This window comes from Diachasma alloeum, unplaced genomic scaffold, assembly GCF_001412515.2.
Source record: "Diachasma alloeum isolate Michigan unplaced genomic scaffold, Dall2.0 Dall_scaffold_00178, whole genome shotgun sequence".
Lineage (NCBI taxonomy): Eukaryota > Metazoa > Arthropoda > Insecta > Hymenoptera > Braconidae > Diachasma > Diachasma alloeum.
The window spans coordinates 4,016,906-4,037,103 of NW_021680344.1; the positions used below are offsets into that span (position 1 = coordinate 4,016,906).

At 39.0% G+C, this 20,198-nt stretch overlaps 4 protein-coding genes across 4 annotated transcripts; 2 read left to right on the forward strand and 2 right to left on the reverse strand.

Annotated features, from left to right (window-relative positions):
- Positions 1–283: 283 nt before the first annotated feature.
- LOC107039679 (eukaryotic translation initiation factor 2-alpha kinase) lies at positions 284–6,890 on the forward strand. The gene is made up of 6 exons (XM_015259441.1): positions 284–621; positions 1,343–1,469; positions 1,751–2,082; positions 2,518–2,906; positions 3,378–3,879; positions 4,694–6,890. Exons 1-6 carry the CDS (start codon positions 491–493, stop codon positions 6,102–6,104), a joined length of 2,892 nt encoding a protein of 963 aa, XP_015114927.1. The 5' UTR covers positions 284–490; the 3' UTR covers positions 6,105–6,890.
- Positions 6,891–6,933: 43 nt separating this feature from the next.
- On the reverse strand, positions 6,934–10,342 carry LOC107039688 (apolipoprotein D). Its single transcript, XM_015259449.1, has 5 exons — positions 10,242–10,342; positions 9,676–9,795; positions 9,154–9,280; positions 8,776–8,871; positions 6,934–7,667 (listed from the first exon to the last, which is right to left on the reverse strand). Exons 2-5 carry the CDS (start codon positions 9,793–9,795, stop codon positions 7,204–7,206), a joined length of 807 nt encoding a protein of 268 aa, XP_015114935.1. The 5' UTR covers positions 10,242–10,342; the 3' UTR covers positions 6,934–7,203.
- Positions 10,343–10,928: 586 nt separating this feature from the next.
- On the reverse strand, positions 10,929–13,923 carry LOC107039692 (cyclin-dependent kinase 1). Its single transcript, XM_015259454.1, has 4 exons — positions 13,726–13,923; positions 13,207–13,502; positions 12,606–12,925; positions 10,929–11,962 (listed from the first exon to the last, which is right to left on the reverse strand). The coding sequence occupies exons 1-4, from the start codon at positions 13,760–13,762 to the stop codon at positions 11,719–11,721; spliced, it is 897 nt and encodes a 298-aa protein (XP_015114940.1). The 5' UTR covers positions 13,763–13,923; the 3' UTR covers positions 10,929–11,718.
- A 675-nt stretch (positions 13,924–14,598) lies between these two features.
- Positions 14,599–19,053, forward strand: LOC107038641 (ran-binding protein 3). The gene is made up of 5 exons (XM_015257864.1): positions 14,599–14,661; positions 14,947–15,033; positions 15,197–15,277; positions 16,461–17,158; positions 17,705–19,053. The coding sequence occupies exons 1-5, from the start codon at positions 14,646–14,648 to the stop codon at positions 18,014–18,016; spliced, it is 1,194 nt and encodes a 397-aa protein (XP_015113350.1). The 5' UTR covers positions 14,599–14,645; the 3' UTR covers positions 18,017–19,053.
- The last annotated feature ends 1,145 nt before the right edge of the window (positions 19,054–20,198 follow it).

Sequence of the window (20,198 nt, forward strand, 5' to 3'; positions counted from 1 at the left end):
TGTTGGGCCTCTCGTTTTTGGCTGATATCTCCGGATCCGAGGGAGATAGAGGATTTTTTGTCAGGACGTTTTTTGTGGGGCTTGAAATTCCCCGCAAAAAAGGTGCTAACGGGGGTTTCGATAGCTGTGACAGGTCCTGAGATATTTTGGAATAACCGGGGTGAGGCTTGGGTGATGGGTCGGGGCTCCACCAGCAGGTAGCACCACTGCCTAGTGAGCGAATTGGACGACGCAGCAGATCCATGTGCAACATCTGGTAAACATCACCGCAGTATCAGGATTAACCAACCAAACCTCAGCTGATTTATCAGGGTTCCTCATTCCTCCAGTTGTTTTTCAAGTTTATACTGTTGGAGTCGAGAAATCCGGAGTGATACGGGTGAGGTGTCCCGGAGATTATCGAAGAATGTGTAACTGTCGAGTCAGTGGGCAAGCCGACTCCCTGGGGCCCTCGAGTAGTCAATTATCGGGCGGATTTTGAGCTGAAAACATGTCACTATGGGCTGGAGCCAGGAAACACTTGATACTCGCTGTTTTTGCCACTATTGGTGTCGTCGTCGGCGGGAATATTGGAGCGTTGAATGTTTGCGGGCCCGATACGTCTGATGAAACATTCTCCAGGTGATTTGCATCAACCACTTTGTTTACTAATTGATCCGTCAATTTTTGGAGGTGGATTATGGGTTGGTGGGTCGGGGGGATCTGTTGATTGCTCGAAAACAATTTCACTCTTTTACTGGTGGAAGACAACTCATGAGTCATCCCTGTCGCAATTTAAAAGTAGCAAATTTTATTAATTATGGAGAAAATAAATACAACAGGGGATGACACGGGGATGAATGCACACTTTTTCAAGAGATTGTGCGGCTCTCTATTTTTTCAGAATATTTTTTATCCTCTCATACATCAAACTCGTTGTTTATGTAATTTATTTATTGTTATCCGTCATAACTCGAGGAAGACCTCACGTATTTGATAGCCTCCATCGAGAGAAAAATTATTTTTCGTCGTACGTTTTGAGGATTCGTCTCTGGAATTATTTATGAAAAACTCTCAGTTCGTTTTTTTAGTCTTTCGAGGTGTTAATAAAGTTTCATAAAACAGTATTTTTGATGAGTCAGGGTCAGATGAGTGGAGGAATTGATGGAAATTTATCGATGGACTTGTTTATGGGGAATTTCAAGAGGTACAAACTCACTCTTCACGACAATTTCTGTATCTGCCTTGGGTTATCAGATATTTACTGAAAACTGATGATTGAGAAGTTTTTTTTTGTTTGAATTTCATGGAACACTATTCGTTTAAAGTCTTTTCTGGGTATTAATGAGGGGTTTTGCTCCAGTTTGGTGTTTGTCAGTACTCTAGATGGAAATCTGTTGGCTCTCGATCTGAATAAGAATGGAGAGAAAAAATGGAGCGTTGATTTCGAGGATAAACCGATGCTGTCATCCAGTATTCACAAGCGGGAGGTAATTGACAAAATCATTGAGAAAATGCAGTTTGTTTACATCAAAAAGTTTACACGAACAATTTACGAACAATCGATTCCTCCCTTAAATTTTCTAAATTCTGAATTTTACCTGAAGTTAAACAATCCTCAAAAAATAAATAATTCCTCCCAAAGGTAAATGGAAAACCCCTTCCTGCTCATGAATTTTTTAATCCATTTTTCGTTTTATTCTTTAGATTTTATTTTATCGACAATTTTGATGCTAAAAAAATGGAAATCCCTTTAAATTCTTATCATCAGTTGAATAATGACGGGCATTGGGTGAGGCTGATTCCCTCCCTGAGCGGAGGGCTATATAAATTTGACGGTGAGAACCTGGAGTCCCTGCGGGTCACCCCCCAGCAGCTCCTGCGCTCGTCATTCCGTTACTCCGACGATCTGGTGCTCTCGGGGTCCGGGGAGACCCGGACCTACGGCATCTCCAGTTCAACGGGGAAGATCCTGTACCACTGCCACGAGGGCAGCTGCACGAACATGACGGAGAACGAGAGATACCTGGAGCAGGACGTCCTCATAGTCAGGAGGTTTCAAGACACTGTTCGAGCTGCAGAACCTCGAACAGGCCAGGAGAGGTAAAAGAAAGTTTTTGATTAATTTTCTAGGAAATTATCAACAACAGCCTGAGAACAGCCTCAAGACAAGTAATACTAAAGAGAATTAATTATTTTTAATTTTAGTTTGTTTTTTTTTGTTAAATTTCAATTAATTAATTAATTGAAGTAATTAAACTGAAATTAATTCATCAGGAAAGCTACATTAATTAATTGATTAAACTTTAATTTATAAATAAATAAATTAATTTGGTTTTCGTTGCAAAACTTATGCCCAAGGATTTCTACAGAAAAAAAACTTATGGGAATTACTCTTCCAGAAAATAATATCCATTGACTCCTTTCTATCGAATATCTATCTAAAAATCTTTAAAAAAAATTGTAATAAAATATTTCAACTAAAATTCCACTTAAATTCTTTAATTAATTTTTATTCATCCATTTTATTTATTTAAGATGGAACTACTCAGTTGGACAGCACGAACTAGAGCTCATCCCCAACGAGAACCAGAAGTGCAACAGTAAATTGATCCAAAGGATGGAGAATGTCGTATTGAAGGTGAACATTCCAGAGGGTCTGATCTGGGCGGTCAACAAGACGAACCCTGGGATCAAGTTGTGGCAGTACAAGGTGAACTCCCCGATAGTGTCGGTATGGCGAGAGCATGGAGAACGAAAGGAGAGTGACTATGGCGACAGCACCAAGAAGCTGACGTCCTTGAATTTATTCGAGAGCACCCAGCGGAACTGGGGGAACGAGCACACGGTGAGCCCGGATATCTACGTGGGGATGCACGATCGTCAGCTGTACATTCAGGAGAACGTGAAGCATGTCAAGCTAATAGGTGAATTTTCTTAAAATGATAATGATGGTTCATGAAATATGTACTTCGAATGCCTAAAACTATTCTACACGTTTATAAACTCATTTCCCATCATGAATTAATTCATCAGGTGATTGTTCTTTCTCAAGGATCAAATTCTAATGAAATTATTCATGACAGTAGCAAAAAATGGGTAACAATTTCGGTAAAAACAGCAGGCAGTCCTCACCCAAGAAATAAACAATTAATTTCTCCATTTAAAAAGGAAAAATCTGTCTTTTAACTGATGTTCAATTGATTTTTCATTCAAAAAATAAAGCAAAGATGAGGATTTCGTTAGCCAAAATATTTAACAATAAGAAAAATGGCAAATATCATCTACTCCAACCGTAAGTGAAGAAGAAAATGAGACAAAGCTGTCGTTAAGATGATTTCATGGACTGAATCGTCCCCCAAATTCACCCAATGATGTAAAAATTTCTAATTTCTCAGGCACTGCGGGCCCCCCTCGGACGTACCCCTGGCGTCCGTACCCAGCCTCTGAGACAGCCCTGGCGATCCACCAGGAAGACGCCTCCCTTTCGACCGCCCTCTCAGTCCTCTACAACTCTGAATTCATCAATGGCAACGGTTTCTACCTGCACAGCAAAGAGGTCCTGCAGCAAGAGGACTCCAACCAGTGCAACAAGACCCATGTGCCTCTTCTGGAGGCCCCTGCCCCCCCAGACCCACCCCAGGAGGACCCTTACTCCGAGGAGACCCCAGTCCAAGTGATAATCGTCTCCCTCTGGTACTGGTGGAAGGAGGTCCTCATAATCTCAATCACGACAGCCATTCTCTTGAATTTCATGCTGACCCAACGGCTCCTCAATGCTACCACTCTTGTCAAGGACGCAGTGCTGCCTCCCTTGATCGTTGAGAGGCCTCTGCCCCCGAATGGAGCCCCTCCTAAGCCACCTCCAGCCCTAGATTGCTCGGGAGAATTCGTCTCCAGGTACAGATAAATTTTCTATTGCAGGTTTTTCCTAGATTATTGAGAAATTTAATGAAGGATCTGCTTATGGTTCCAAGAGACTTATAAAATTTCTATTGCGTGTCCATAAGAATTCGATTAGAACTAATTTATGGTTAATTATTAGCAATTAGTTATTATTCATTATTAATCAATTATTTTTAAATTCCATAAAATTCTGTTTGTTTTCTGTTTAAATTCCTGCCCTTTTGGCATTAGTATTTTTGTCTGCTCCATTTATTGTGAGTTAAATTTGTTAAAATGAATATCAATTATCAAATTAAAAAAAATAAAGTTTAACCCCTCACGGCGCCTGTTTAACGCGGATTGTCCCAACGGCCGGGCGACTTACGGCGCGTGAACTCCGTTTTTTAATGAACGATAACTTGAAAACAGTCGAACGAGAAAAATTGAAATAAAATGCATTGGCTGTATTGAACTTTGAAATAAACTCCTAGAGAATTTCTTAATTTCTGACACCAATTTCAATGTTTGCCGAGATTTCCGAACATGCTAAATTTATTTATAACAAACAAATTATTCAACAAATCGAAATTCAACTTCTCCCATTTGATAGAAGCATCATTGATGTATTTTCAGTAAAAATTTCAATATTTTTGGGGGAAATTTTGTCTAAAATTTTCATCTACGACTTTTGTTCATAGAAAAAAATATTATAAATGCATTGAAAAATAACATAAAAATAATGAATAATGAATAATAATGATAAAAATATGAGAATAAAAATCATTATAAAGTGATATTAAAACCGCCAAATACTCTATTTACCCTTCAGATACTTAACCGACTTCGACCCAGTGGACTGCCTGGGTAAGGGTGGCTACGGTGTAGTCTTCGAGGCGCGAAAGAAGATAGACCACGTGAACTACGCAGTGAAGAGGATCACCCTCCCGAACAACGAGGACGCGAGGGAGCGAGTAATGAGGGAGGTTCGAGCCCTGGCTAACCTGGACCACCAGAACATCGTTCGATACTTCCACGCCTGGTTGGAGTGCCCCCCAGCTGGCTGGAAGGAGGAGCACGACGACCTGTACATCAACAGACAGAAGTTCTCCCCCTCGGAATTCCCCTCCGAGGTATCAATGACACCTTCAAAACCGAATGCCTCTGTCTGCATCGACCTCCCAAACAGCGAAAAGTCCTCAGTTGATTCGGCATTCGAGGCACTGGAGCTCAACAAGGTCAACGACGAATCTTCCTTCATTGTTTTTGACGAGGGGAGTGATGACTCTGCTGTCACCGAAGAGATCTACGACTCTGCTGGCATCACAGAGGCTTCGGGATCAGCCAATTATCCCAGGGGAGACGATGGTGATGATGTTGGAGAAGAGTCAGAGTCTATAGTCTTTCGGAACACCTGCAGCTCTGCGAAAATCGTCGATGAGGTCGACAAGAGTGAGAGGGACAAGAGGAAAGCGTCCCTGTCGCTGAACCTGGGGCAGAGGTCCACGAGGAAAATCCCCAGAATGTTTCTGTATATTCAGATGCAGCTGTGCCACAGGGAGAGCCTCAGGGAGTGGATGAAGCGTCAGACGCAGGACAGAAATCCTGACAATGTCGAGAGTATTTTCCAGCAGATTGTGGATGGGGTTGAGTACGTTCACCTTCATGGGCTCATCCACAGGGACTTGAAGCCCTCGAACATATTTTTTTCTTATGACAAGAAAGTCAAGATTGGGGACTTTGGACTCGCCACTGCCATGACTGAGGGCTGGGAGGAGCCCAGGACCCCCAATGGGGGCGAGGGCGTGGGGAATGGTCTGCACACGGCCCATGTGGGGACACATCTCTACATGGCACCTGAGCAGATGAATGGACAGGTTTATAATTATAAGGTGGATATTTACTCGTTAGGGATCATTTTGTTCGAGTTGTTGAGCCCCTTTGGGACTGATATGGAGAGGATGATGGCCATCTTGGATCTGAGGAAGGCGATTTTTCCAGGGGGGTTTGGGGAGAAACATCCCAGGGCGATTGAACTTCTGAGGATGATGCTGGATGAAAACCCTGGGAAGAGGCCCACCACTCTGGGGGTCAAGGCGAGACCACCGCTGGCGAAGAGTGAGTGGAGGGTGGAGAACGTGGGGGACGAGGGCAAGTGGCATTTTGATCTGCCACAGATCAGCAGACATTCTTCGGTTAATAATAGCAGTAGTGGAGAGTCTTGGGATATTAGTGCGTCTTAGTTGCGTGAGGGACGTGGGGGTGGACATGTTATTGAGGGGAGGATGTAAGAGTGAATTAACGTTTATGGGAATGGGGTTCTGGAGAGTAGAGATTACTCTAAGATTTTTTGAAGGGGAATCTGTTGACGAATTGATTCATCAAGAGAATGGGAGAAGAGATGAGTTTTAGAAGTATTGAAAGTTTATTTCCCGAAAATGTGTAGAAGGCTGAGATTTACGGCAAAATGTGAAAATATATTTTTTGTAGCCTATTAAATTCTCTACAAAAAATATCTTTCAACATTTTCCTCTAAACCCAATCGTTCGAGAGTTACTCACAAAAGAATGATCAGAAACTTCGTCACTCATCTCTATTCCTTTCTCTCCAGTAGAATAAATGGCATGAAAGTTCCGAGAATTTACATTTAATTTACAAATGTTAAGTTTTAATACTTAAGTTCACCAAACTCAATTGTACCAATTATTAAATTCCAGTTAATAATTAAAAAATTATTGTTATCACAGTTGTAGATTAAGGATGAGAGAATGGGGAACGAGTACAACACTCCAGTGATGATAACTGTATTCACTAATGCGAATTCTTGTGATGTTTTTTTGCGAAGGAGTGCGACAAGGCTGTCCTCAATTTTTATGTAAATACAATGAACCAAGATATAACTTAATTTTTTTATAATAAAGATCATAATATCAATTGTATCTCAGTAATGATAAAACATCACTTTGTATTTTCAAAGTATTTATTGATTAAATCGAAATCATTGAAGTTCGATGATTTCTGCAGTGAGAGTGTCTTGAATTCATTAAGTTTTTCCCAAGAAAACTCGCCAACTCAATCGTACGAATATTTATTAATAATCTCAGTTACATTCCATCGGCAGCCACTCAATATTCTTCCAGATCCAAAAAACTCATCCTCCTCTAATCTCCGCAGATAAGACTCCCCAAAAAGTCTTCTATCTTCACAAGCGAATCGATAAAAAACATCACGAAATAATACAAAAGTCTAATGACGAAACCCCCAAAATTTCCGCTTCTTCTCCAGCTAAATATCAGTCACAATGGGAATGAGTTCATAAAAAAATTACTAATCCAGAATTGTTCACGGGATCCACTCCACATCATTAGTCTCGATCCTGCCGTGACTGGGGGGTGTCGTGCTGGCAGGCTTCTTCTCCTTCTCCTCAGTCCCCGTTATCTTGTGATAAACTTTGCTCCCAGCGTTGGCTACCCACTCCACACCGTCTCCAATCTTCTCCCCAGCCTTCTTGAATAAGTTCCCAATGTTCTCGGCACTGAAGGTGCCAGGGTTGATGTCGATGTCCACAGGATCCTTTCCGGTGTCGCAGCCTGTCTGGGGGACGATGCTGAGCTCGAAGGGATCAACTCCGAATCTACTCAGTTTAGCTCTCACTTCATCGATCTTCGATTTGTCGAGCTCCTTCGTGCGAGAGAGGATTGTTGCGCTCTGGCGGTGGGCGAACGCCAGGGACTGGCAGGTGAAGATACCCGCGTAGGTGTCGTAGTCGGTTGCAAAGACTACGTGCGACGCGGTGCCAGCAACACCTGGAGGAAGAGATATTTTTTTAAATCTTTTTGTTTGTACAGAATCGAACAAAAAAAAAAGGGAAATTTGAGCTGAGGAATTTCGATAGAAAATGTTTTAACAGAATAAGTAGTATGGAAAAATCAAATTATTCAATATTTTTTATTGAACAATTCTACTTATCCCTCATGTTTTAGGGCTTTTCACTGGTCGCTTTTCCCTATTATCCATTTATTTCCATTGTAAATAATCTCCCTGTCATTTGAATAAAATACAACCCCCAAGATATTTGTAAGTAAGAGCCCAAGGGCTGAGACTACGACTGAAACTATCATAACGTGTATATAATTTGTATATATATATATATATATTGTTAAATTGCCAATTTATGTTAAATAAACGCCTTTAAAATTTTTGGAATTCAATTCCTTTAGGAATTAGGGGGAAACTTTAGCAACGCCCTTTTCGAATATTTGTTCATTAAGCAGAGAAAGGAAGTTATGTTTTCTTAGCCTGTGATATCATTTAAATAAGCCAAATAGCGAATTGAAGTCTTTTTACTCATGAAGTAATGTTTTTCTGTTATATTAAGACCTTGTTGATAACCGAATTAATTGCAAAGACTGTGCTCCTGTAATTATAATAAGGTAAGAAAAGGAGAAATCACCGCGTAGAATTAAAATGAGTTAATAAATAGGAGATTTAATAACGAATAATTAAATAATGAATAAACAAATGAGTAAAATATGACAAATGGAAAAAAAATGATGGTGAATAAAGTTCTGTAAAGACTGATTAACTAACTAAATGAAATGGGTAAAATTTTATTTAGGGGAGGGTGGGGTAAAATGGACACTTTTGACTGTCTGAAATGCTCATGACGTGTTGAATTGTTCATGAAATGGAATAATCTCATTTTTCAATTAAAAGCACAATTCTTCCCTTTGTGACAAGCTCAGACTGAGCTCAATTGATAAATCTATTCCCTATTTATAAATATTTTTAAAAAAGTAAAAAGTGACCATTTTACTCTACCTTCCCCTGAGAGAATTTCGCAAATTGATTTTGAGTCAGATAACTTCTTCTCTATTTCTGTTAGTAAAAAAATTATGAATAAATCGTACTTACTCAACGGAAAACGAACTTGCATGCGTCCGGGGGTACTCGGCTCGGGCACCGTGAGCTCCCCAGTGTAATGGTACTCATGTTTCAGTGGTGTGAGGCCTGGAATAAAAAAAAACGTGAATCAACTGCGAGAGCAGCAACTAACAATAAACCACTTTAAACTCATTCATTTAATCGGTCTCGATCATGTACAATCCTCATTCGTTGTAGCCGGCATGACGCATCACTCAGAGAGAATCCTTCATAAAGTCATTAGCAGATTTTTTATTTTCGACTTCTTGTTCAAAGGTTTTTCCACTGAATTACAGCAAATTTTTTATGAACGATTCGACTTCTGGAGATTTCTTGAGTTCTATTTATTCATGAATGCAGGGAAATTACCTAGGACTGGATGATTGGAGTCTTGGGTGATTATATACTCCCCGGGCTCGTCCCCGCGGGTGTAGTTGTAGCTGATGCATTTACTGGCTGTTGATGTCTTCTGGATGACGTACCAATTGCCTAGAAACTGAATAAAAAAAAGGTTTTTCGATAATTCATGAACGGGAAATTTACGGATGTCCGTGTCGGGAGAATATCTCTGGAATCAGTGGGTTTAGAGGAAAATGTCATAAGTTTTTTTTTCTGAGAAATTTTAAGATCTACAAAAAATGTCTTATGGAATTTTCTATTTAATGGACTAGTTGCCGTGATATTTGCAGATGAATGAATAAAAAAATTATTGAGAATGAAAAAAAACTCCAATTTCACTCTACAATACTTAAAAAAACCCTCAACATTCTTCTCTAAACCCACTCCCTCTTGGAATATTCACTATCTAGTCTCTATGAAATTTCCAAGACCTCAGGAACCGCAAGAATAAAAAATTCTAATAATAAAAATTAAGTTATTTCTGGTAATTACCCGGCCCATTTGGAATCCCGGTTGGGGCTCCACCGTGGGGCACGACCCCATGTGATAAGTGTGCCCACTGGCCACCGCCAGAACTCCCACGAGAACTGCTAAACTCCTCAGCAAAACCATCTGTCGAAAATCAATCATCTGATTACAATAACAGAATTCCACAGGGTCAGCCAACCGGTTTGGTAATTACACCCGCGAAGGATCAATTGAGTCGATTCACTCGCCTTCAACCCACGGATGTGTCCCTGAGCACGACCAAGGACGTTCCCACGAAAGCAACTCTAAATATTGAATATTTAATCGCGATTTCATTGCAAGAATTCAAGAAGTAAAATTAATTCTTCTAAAATACTTTTAAAAAAATAGAAAACATTTTCACATTCCATTTTTCTCGTTCTCCAAGACGGAATATGAACGGAAATAAATCTAAATGAGGCATAATAATTTATAGTAATTGAGGAATTAATCTAAAAGCGCAAATAAATAAAATAGTGGAGAATGTCCGCGGTTTGTGAAACGAAAATTTTGCTCTAGTTGAAATAAAGGAAAATTGTAATGCAACTTACGATGACGAACGTCCGCACTGTGAATTGTCACTGTAAACAGCCACTGAACGTCCCTGAGTTTTATAAGAATGGGCCCTCTCCCCTCATCGTCACGCATCCCCACATCGCCTGAATGGAGATGACGAATCGTTCGTCGAAACGCGTCACAAGAGGCATCAATAGAATGGGACATCTTTCGAACGAACGATGCGATTTGGATGAGTCTTTTTTCATTTTCAAGCTTACGAGATTATCTTGAAAATGGCGGTAATTTTTTCAAATTTCACTCAGCCAATCCTGAGATAATGGCAATTGAAGAGGGTTAATTTTCCTCTGTTCTTGCCTAATAGATCGATTTTTCAGGTCTTGTTCAATTTATCATTATCTCGATACCGAGTGGTTTTAGAAGGAAAAGTATCAGGACCTTTTTTGTTCCTGGTGAAATTTTCAATAAAAAGTGTCTTATGATTTTTTCCCCTAGAATGACTGGTTACTGAGATAATTCTAAATTTATACAGATGAAAAAAATCCAGTTGTTGAATTTTCCCACTCCATGCTGTTCCAACGATATGATTAAATCTCAGTGATAACGAGAAAATTGTATGACGCATGCCGGACCGCTGACCCGACACTCCGCATTCCCGGAAAGTCTCGTCTCTCTATTGAGGGAAGACCCACGAACGACTTACATAATTAATTTAACGAGAATTAATCTGATCTAGAAACATTACATTATTTCTCTTTATTTTTCCAACTCCTCAGACAATCAACGTGTCACATGTCAAAAATTGAACACTCGTACGGTTTCGTTGTTTACATAATGAGATAATTCTCAATTTTTCGTTTATCATCCAAAATATTTACAAGTTCATTGGACGAATTGCCCTGCGAGCATGATGATTGCTTGGACAGGGAAGGAATGTGTATTATACAGACAATTGTGACGACGTGGCTGAAAATATGTTATGGACATGTTCTGCAGAAGATTTTATAGATGTGGGATGACAGGAATTTCAATTGCGATTCCATTCAAATTCTGTTGAAATTTAAATTCCAGTGAATTTCTATTGCAATTTCATGACATAAAACTCCATTCTCATCGCCTTAATCCACCCAAAGACATTTTCTCTAAAAAGATCCCCCAGACCATGTCCAAAAAATATCTCAACCATGAATTTCAACTCGAAAATAATGCGAAGAGTCAGCGACCTGTGGAAAACCCCTCAAATGAACCGACATCAAGATAAATAATCAAATGAAATAAAAAATGAGATACACAAAAGTGCGATTGAGTTAAATTATAATAAAACTTGAGAGGAATAATAAACACCGAGTGCATATCGACGTGAATATGGAATCAAACTGGAGTATTTAACGATTACACTTTAAAATCGAATTGTGGAGTTAAAAGAAACGACAGAGGTATTCCCGTGAACGAAGCAGTGGAGATTGTCGTCCCGGAGAATCCAAAACCACATGATTTTCCTCGGTATATTTATCACGTTGGAGGAAGTTTATTGAGATCTAGATCGTCGAAGTAGGGGTGCTCGAGAGCTGCACGTGCTGATATACGTTTCTCTGGGTTGTAGATGAGCATCGCCTGGAGGAGATCAACACCCTTTTCGTTCAGGGGCTTCACCTGACTTCCTAAATTATTTGACGTCCAGTTGGGAAATGTGGCTTTGTAATCTGCTAGTTGAGTGACACCAGGCCAATTTTCTTCTGTTGGTGTCTTCAAGACACTGGGCAAACATAAAACAAAAGAATTAATTAGTAATAATTACATAATTTTACTCGACATGATTTTTTAGATGACTTTTTCCTCTGAAATTCTTCACTATAGTGATATTTATTTATTATAAAATTATCGAATCATCTCAGCAAAGATCTATTCTAGATAAAAATGTAAAAGAACATTCTTTGTTGAAATTTCAGTTGAATTAATAAACAATATCTCGATATTTTCCTGACAGCACTTGTTATCGAGATAATTACATTCTAAAAAAGCTGATGTAAATGAGAATAGCTTGAAGATAATTTAATTTCATAAAACAAAAGAATTAATTAGTAATAATTACATAATTTTACTCGACATGATTTTTCAGATGACTTTTTCCTCTGAAATTCCTCATTATAGTGGTATTTATTTATTATAAAATTATAGAATTATCTCAGCAACGAGCTATTCTAGAGAAAAATGTACAAGACCATTCTTTGTTGAAATTTCAATTGAATTAATATAAAAAATCTCTATATTTTTCTCTGAAAACACTCGTTATCGAGATAATTAAATTCTAAAAAAGCTGATGTTAATGAGAATAGCTTGAAAATAATTTAATTTCGAAGAAAATTAATGAAATTAGAAGAAACTGAAGAATGAATTACCGAAATATTCTGAACAACTGATCAATTTCACTGTCCCCCTGGAACAGTGGCTTCTTCGTCGCCATTTCAGCGAAGATGCACCCTATACTCCAGACATCGATGGCACACGTGTACCTTGTGGTGCCTAGGAGGATCTCGGGAGCCCTGTACCAGAGGGTAACGACCTCGTGTGTGTAGACTCTCACTGGAATGCCAAATGCCCTTCCCAGACCGAAATCAGCGACTTTTATTCCGCCACGCTCGTCGATGAGCAGATTCTGGGGCTTCAAGTCACGATGGAGGACTCGTCGTGTGTGACAGAAGAGCACAGCTCGTGTGATCTTAAATAAATACGATTATTAGCTATTATTCTCCCATAATTTCGTAGTAAAAAATGGCAAATCATGGAAAATTAAAATTTCCATTTTTACTTACTATGCATTTATTTCGAAAACTATTGGTTTTAGAGGGAAATGTCAGAAGATCTTTTTTGTGGGGAATTGAATTCCTAACGAAAGATGTCTTCTCATATTTCCTCCTAAAGTCACTCCTCACCGAGGTAATTACGTGTTAAATTCCCCAATTACTTCAAGCCAATTATTTTCACGTTTTAAGTATTCACCTGGTACAAATACGACTTGACAGTATCGGCGGGCATTAATTTTTCATTCCCCAGAGTGTCCATATACTTTTTGAGATCCATGGTGAGATACTCGAAGATGAGATAAAGCCTGGACTCCTCCATGAGCACATCAATCAAGCCCACGATGTTCGGATGCTTCAACTCCTTCAGCAAGGAAATTTCGCGGATGGCTGTGGAGGGTATGCCCTCGTCATCGCTCTCCAGACGAATCTTCTTCATGGCAACAATTTCCCCAGTTTTCTTGTGTTTCCCCTTGTACACGACGCCATAAGTGCCTTCGCAACACAAGAAAACAAAACGTCAGAACCTCTGGGGCTCTTCAACGTCACGAAAATTGTCGACACAATGATCGAGACACTTTTTCCGGACTTTTTGCTCTCCAAAATCACGAGTTGAAGGTGAAAAAATGGAAATTGTGGGGAAAAACCCACGTGAGGACGAGATTTTGGTGACGTCGAGGGACAGGACCGGCGGTGAGATACGTTTTTTGGTACTTACCCTCGCCAATCTTCTCGACCTTCATGAAGTTCTCCATCCTGCTGATTTCACTGTGAACCTGACTCACGTCGGTTCGGTTATAATCCCGAAAAACACCTAGTTTTTTCACTTTTAACTGAGGAAAATGAGGGCTCAATAGGCGGGATGTGCATGCACCTGCACGAACGCTGACCGTTCGTAACGCTCAAAATTCAAACGCGCTCGCCATCTTGGATTGAGAGGGGATGTTGCCATTGGCTCGAGGGCGAACTGCTTCGTCCAATGGCAATTCCCATCTTTGTTTTAGTTTTTTGAATCGAAAATCCCTTGGGCATCTGTCAAAAGACAGATTTTTTCATTGGGTGGAGAGGGCCACTATTTTTACGTCAATTGTTGCCTATTTTTCATTGTAAAAATGAATTTAAAGAGTACAAAATCATCTCACGACTGTTTCCCCTATTTTCTTTCTCATTTTTATTTGGAATAAATTCAGATGACGATGAGTTCTGCAAACGTTTTCACTCGACGAGGAGCAAAAATTTTAAATAGACCTCTCTCTCAAAAAAATCAACAGATCTTTTTAAAACAAGGGTATCTCAAAATTCATGTGAAAGCTCGTTGTCTACATCTAGACATTTTTTAATTTTTTCAAAATATTCATAACTCAGAAACAGATTCATCAATTGAGCTCATTCTAAGCTCATCACAAAGATGAATCATTGTTTTTCAATTGAAAAATAAAATTATTCCATTTCATGAACAATTCAACACGTCATGAATATTTCAAAAAAAGTCAAAAGTGTCCGTTTTACCCTACCTTCCCCTTCCCTTGTTTTATTCGACGTCATGATGTCGTCGCGACATCTGTTATCACCCGCCACAATCACCTCCAGATTTCCCTCTACAACCCCGCCACCACGAATCATTTCGCACGTTAAAAAATGGCGGACTGCACGGGTGCGTTTTGTGATACTGTTAAATAAACTATTCTCATAACACATTTAATCGCCACGATAACCCTCTCAGCCATTTTCTCAACAATCCCTCAGCCCTCTGCTCTCCTCCCCCATCAGCCCTTCGAAGGGACAATTCACGATTAAACACCCTTCCCACGTACCTCTCCGTTGTTCGATGTGCGACGGTTACTCTATTTTGCTTGTGATGACAATGGATCTGTGCCCTTCTCATCGAATCTAGGATTACTCTTGTTGGTGAATAATCTCGAATTGCTTTGTTGATTAGAGAGCACGGAGGAGTCCAACAGGCCCAGGCCGCCGATAATCATGAAGTTCGACGCACCGGAAGAGGCCAGTGAGAACTCAGCCAACGGTTCGTTTATTTATTCCATTAAATTCCGTTTTTTATAGTTGAAATTGCTGGTTTTACGCCGGCTTCGTTGAATTTATTCACGTTTTACTCGATCCTCTGAGTTATCTCTTGGGGATTGGTGAGGGAATAGGTGGGAGGGTTCATAACCTCAATGAATTTGCAGACGAAGCTGAGGGACAATCAGGGGAGGACAGCTCCCAGACGCCGTCCTCGCCCTCCTCCAACTCCGCCCTCAAAATCCACAGTGAGTAGTCTGAATTTCTAACGATTTTTTCAAGTCCAACATTGCAAATACTCTGAAAAATATATTTTTCATCAACTGAGAGACAGAATTCGCTGGACATTAATTCATCAACCCTTGGTGATTATTCAGAATTAAGTAGACAATATGGGGCTTGATTTCGCTCTCTGTTTCCATTTTTATTTTTGGAGATCTCCAGTAGATGAATTATTAATTGGAAAATAAATTCTGTGAGAGCCTGTGTGAAATTATCTTAAAAAAATGTTGAATCCAGGGAAAAATGGAAAGACTCCTTTTTCCCTCAAAGTCCAGAATGAGTAGTTGGAATTTCTAACGATTTTTTCAAGTCCAATATTGCAAATACTGAGAGAAATATATTTTTCATCAACTGAGAGACAGAATTCGCGGCTCCATGCTGATGGACATTAATTCATCAACCGCTGGCGATTATTCAGAATTAAGTAGACAATATGGGGCTTGATTTCGCCCTCTGTTTTCATTTTTATTTTTGGAGATGTCCAGTAGGGGAATTATTAATTGGAAAATAAATTCTGTGAGAGCCTGTGGAATTATCTAAAAAGCTATTAATTTCAAGGTAAAATAGGAAAACTCCTTTTTTTCCACTGGCATAATTCCACATTCATCAACATGTCTAATTATTAGAAACTTCACTCAAAAGCAGAAGAATAAAGTAGCTCCACCCTTACGGTAAATTCAAAGATTATTGAAAACTGAAAAAAAAAAATTCAGAAAACTCGATTACATTCGGAATCGTAATTTTTTTCTCAATGGTCGTTTTGTTTTTCAAACAAAAAATGTTTAAGAATCAGGATTTACCCCAGTGTCTTATGTGAAAATATTCTAATATTTCACATAATATTCTAATATTTCTATTGTAATTGAAGATTAAAATCTCAATATTTTATCCAAATTTTTTGACGCCTAATAAAAAATGATCTACCGTTTTGCAAACAAGTTCTACCATTTATTTATAAGAAAGAAATGTTTGAAAAAATATTAACGATTTGCGAAATTCAATTTAGATAATACTGACTGGGTATATATATATTTTTTTCAAATTTTTCTCACTCAATTTAATTGGAAAATTCCAAAACTGAAAATATTCTAAAGTAGCGTAGCCCGGCCAGAGGATGGCGCTACTTTAACCGCATAATAATCCTTGCAGGTCCAGTGTTGACAGCCTCAAAATTCGGCAACTCCTTCGGCATAAGTGAATTCAGCAAATCATCATCGACCTCAGTCCTGAAGCCCTCGAGCCTCCTCCGGCCCTCCCAACTGACTCCACTAGCAACTAATTCCCCCAGCACATCCCTGACCCCCACCGACACGTCGAATCCCTTCACTAAAGTAACAGACAGTGCATTGTTCGATGGAAACGGTGAGGAGGTTAAAAAATCGAGTGAAGACACCCCAGAGACGAATAACGAGACAAAAAAGCCAGAGGAGGCGCCAAAGTTCCTGCCCCTGGGGACGAGCTCCAAGGAGCATCACGAGAACAGTGTAAATAGTGCAGTGACAGCTAACTCGTCGGCCTCGAGCTTCGTTTTCGGTCAGAACCTCAAGGAGAGGGTGACTGTTGCTAAAGAGAATGATAACGACAATGGGGAGAGTGAGGAGCAGGAGGAGACGAGCAAGGAGGAGAAGAGCAATGAGAATGGTTCCTCGGAGTTGCTGTTCTCCAGTGCTGCTGCTGTCTGTCGAAGCACTAGCAGACCTGGACTCACTCTGACGCAGGCTGCCCAGGAGATGGAGGAGGCCAATCGTGCTAATAAGAGGAAGTACAGCCAGGTTACTCTTCTCACGGGCGAGGAGGGGGAGACCAATGTTCTTCAGATCAATTGCAAACTTTTTGCTTTTGATAAGGTGAGGCTTTCTCCATTCTTTCATTTTTTTCAAGCCTGTTAACGTTTTTAAAATTATTCTATTGATGAATTTGTATTGGATATTGATTTCGAATAATGAATTTTCAGTGGGACTGTAACTTGATAAAAATTTCCATCAATATGAAATAGAATTGAATTTTGAAGTTCTCTAATTAATGGTGAATAAAAATAATACGTATAATCATGATGAATAATTAGCAAAAAATATGATAAATAAAAACTTTGTTTTTATTTATCACATAAAATGTTCGATAAGTTATTGGAAATGAAAACTTCTAGGCCATATACCATAGCCACATTCCTGGCAGAGATAGACTCTAAAAGTCTAAAAATTCTTCATGATTGCATTAAAAGAGATAATATAAGAATTTAAAAATATGTTCACAGCAACTAAATACAGGTTGACAGAAAAACCAAAGTTTATATGTAAATAATACTCGAATGAAGTTATGTAAATAATCCACCGACGGATTAATACTTATCAGTACAAAAATGAATAAAAAATAAAAACTTTGCAATTCCCCAGGCAACTAGTGGTTGGCAAGAGCGAGGGAGAGGTACCCTCCGCCTGAACGACCGTGACGACGAGTCCCGACTCGTTGGACGTGCAACAGGCACCCAACGACTCATATTAAACACTAAAGTATGGCCTGGAATGACAGCTGAACTCGCAGGGCCGAAATCACTGAGGCTAACTGCCATGGATGTTCACGGTGACATTAGGATTTTCATTGTTCAAGCAGCACCTAAGGAAGTCGACCAGCTTCACAATCTCCTAATGCAACGACTCAAACGTGCGAAGGAACGTCAGCCAAAAAAATTAGCCACTGAACACTGACAATTGATCACTATTTTAATTTGTTAAATGAGTGATAAAAACGTACCGAGACTCGTGTTGAGACCATTATTGACTGATCATGTTGGCGGATAACTTAAAGTGGATTTACTGGTGTGCGATTCCAGTTTCTTTTACCTTTGCGAGTTTATTCAGTGGGGAAGTGGTGGAATTTAGGGGAGGGGGAAGGGCAAAATGAAATCTAATAGGAAACAACGTTTGAAAACAGTTGAGGAAATTTTTTTTTTGCTTTTTTAGATGAGGTCAAGTAATTGTGACCTTCAAGACCTTTTGACCCTCAACTAAAAACAAAAAAAGGGTTTCAAGTAGACGTTTTCCAGATGTTTCAGTTTATCACGAAAAATGTTCTGTCTCCCTTAAATTCTGAAATGTTTATTAAAAATTTTGCGATTGATTCCATTTGACGTAAGCTTTGAGCTTTGTTAATTGTTAATTTATCTCGAGAACGAGTGATTTTAGAGGAAAATGTCAGAAACCTTTTTTTTGAGGAATCAAATTTCCGATTAAAAGTGTCTTCTGACATTTTGTCGTAAAACCAAAAGTTAGGGAGATATTCTTATGTTTGAAAATCGAAAATCGACTCTTCTCCACTGATTTAAACAACAACGCGATGTTTTTTGTACAATTTTTGAGTTTGATTATTAAAAATTTAGGATTTTCCATTTCCTTTCGCCTCCGATACACGAGAGTTTAAAAAATCTATTAAAAAACAATAACTGAAACAAACACGTGACCGAAGTGGACGCATCAATTTGATGATTTGAGATACGAACTTTTGAAGGATTTATGCGAGAGAACACACGTAGCATAATAATAAATTATGTATAGTTCTTACGGGTAATGAATGTTTTTTTTTATTTTTTATGAAAATTTTAATTTTCCCCCTTTATTTCGTGAAATGAGTCAGCAGAAAGGGAGTTCATCGATTTGAGGGGTTTGAGTCGATGGATCTAATGAATTGAATCTAAAAATCTGCTGAGGAACGATAAAATTGAATAAAAGTTGATAAAGCGATTGAATTGTCTTTCTTTTATTTTCACCCCTTTCAAACGATTTCTTATGCAATGTCTTCACGTTTCGTATTATTTCCTGGAGGAAATTTGATGCTTGAGAAATGCTGTACTTTCTTGTGATTTTTATCAGTAGAAAGTTTAATAGAAATTCAATAGAATTTTTCAGAGAATTCGCTGGGTTTTTCACTCGCGATTTCAATGAATGATTTAAAAAATGTTTACAGTAAAACCAAAAGAAACTAATCATTTTTACCAAATGCAATAAATATCACATTCGTTTCCACATGGAAAATAATTACTCGATAAAAACAATTAATTTACCTAAGGCACTCTCACCCCAAAAATGACTAAAAAATCATGTTAAATGGCGCTGGTGGTGTAAAAATCATGCGCAGTTCCATCGAAGATTCCATCAAGTTGTTAAAAAATATAGGTATGGCGGGCGGTATTCAACGCTACCGATATTTATAGACACGTTGAGATTTTCGTAGCAAACCCACGGCGTTTTTAGGCGTCAAAAAATCCGGTATCATTTGACCCCTTGCATTTAATCCATCCTCACAATATCAGCCATGTGATTCATCCTCATCCCCTCGTTCAGTTTGAAAAAAAAAATCATCAGAGTTCAATTAATCAGGGACTGGTGCCTCGTGATAATGATTGAGCTTTTTCGGGGGCTGTTGAGCTCCCCATGGTGACGAGTGACGTTCATGAAAATATCATCGAATTCCGGAGTGAATCATCGGAGAAAGAAATCATCGATTTTTAAACTATGAATCACAATTTTTTTTTTAATTTGAAATTCTGGTTTTTGTCTTTCACTCGCGATTCTATTTCGAAGCCACGTGGACGCGAATGAAGTATTCCAGAGCTTTTTCTAGGGGTTTTGTATTTATTTGTTGACGGAGGGATTAATTATTGTTGATTATCAAGAGACTGATTGGGAGATGTTGGAACTACCGGTGAAATCGGGGTATCGGCGTTTTAATTGACTATTTTACTGGAGGCTCTGGAATTAATTGGGGGAAGAGGGTTTGGTGATGCATTGAAAATCGAAATACGGCGAAATTAGTGGCACGAGGACTTTGTAATATTTATAGACGCCTCATTTTGGTTTGTGAGAGTGCCGGACAGAGGTGTGAATCGACGCT

Coding starts and splice junctions, on each gene's coding strand:
- LOC107039679 (XM_015259441.1), top strand. CDS start 491: ATGTCACTATGGGCTGGAGCCAGGAAACACTTGATACTCGCTGTTTTT. Junction 1,470..1,750: donor CCAGTATTCACAAGCGGGAG/GTAATTGACAAA, acceptor TCTTATCATCAG/TTGAATAATGACGGGCATTG. Junction 2,083..2,517: donor CCTCGAACAGGCCAGGAGAG/GTAAAAGAAAGT, acceptor TATTTATTTAAG/ATGGAACTACTCAGTTGGAC.
- LOC107039688 (XM_015259449.1), bottom strand. CDS start 9,795: ATGGTTTTGCTGAGGAGTTTAGCAGTTCTCGTGGGAGTTCTGGCGGTG. Junction 8,872..9,153: donor CTCCAATCATCCAGTCCTAG/GTAATTTCCCTG, acceptor TTTTTATTCCAG/GCCTCACACCACTGAAACAT. Junction 7,668..8,775: donor GCAAGTTCGTTTTCCGTTGA/GTAAGTACGATT, acceptor CTCTTCCTCCAG/GTGTTGCTGGCACCGCGTCG.
- LOC107039692 (XM_015259454.1), bottom strand. CDS start 13,762: ATGGAGAACTTCATGAAGGTCGAGAAGATTGGCGAGG. Junction 12,926..13,206: donor TCAAGTCGTATTTGTACCAG/GTGAATACTTAA, acceptor TATTTATTTAAG/ATCACACGAGCTGTGCTCTT. Junction 11,963..12,605: donor CAGTTGTTCAGAATATTTCG/GTAATTCATTCT, acceptor ATGTTTGCCCAG/TGTCTTGAAGACACCAACAG.
- LOC107038641 (XM_015257864.1), top strand. Junction 15,034..15,196: donor CAGTGAGAACTCAGCCAACG/GTTCGTTTATTT, acceptor ATGAATTTGCAG/ACGAAGCTGAGGGACAATCA. Junction 15,278..16,460: donor CTCCGCCCTCAAAATCCACA/GTGAGTAGTCTG, acceptor TAATCCTTGCAG/GTCCAGTGTTGACAGCCTCA.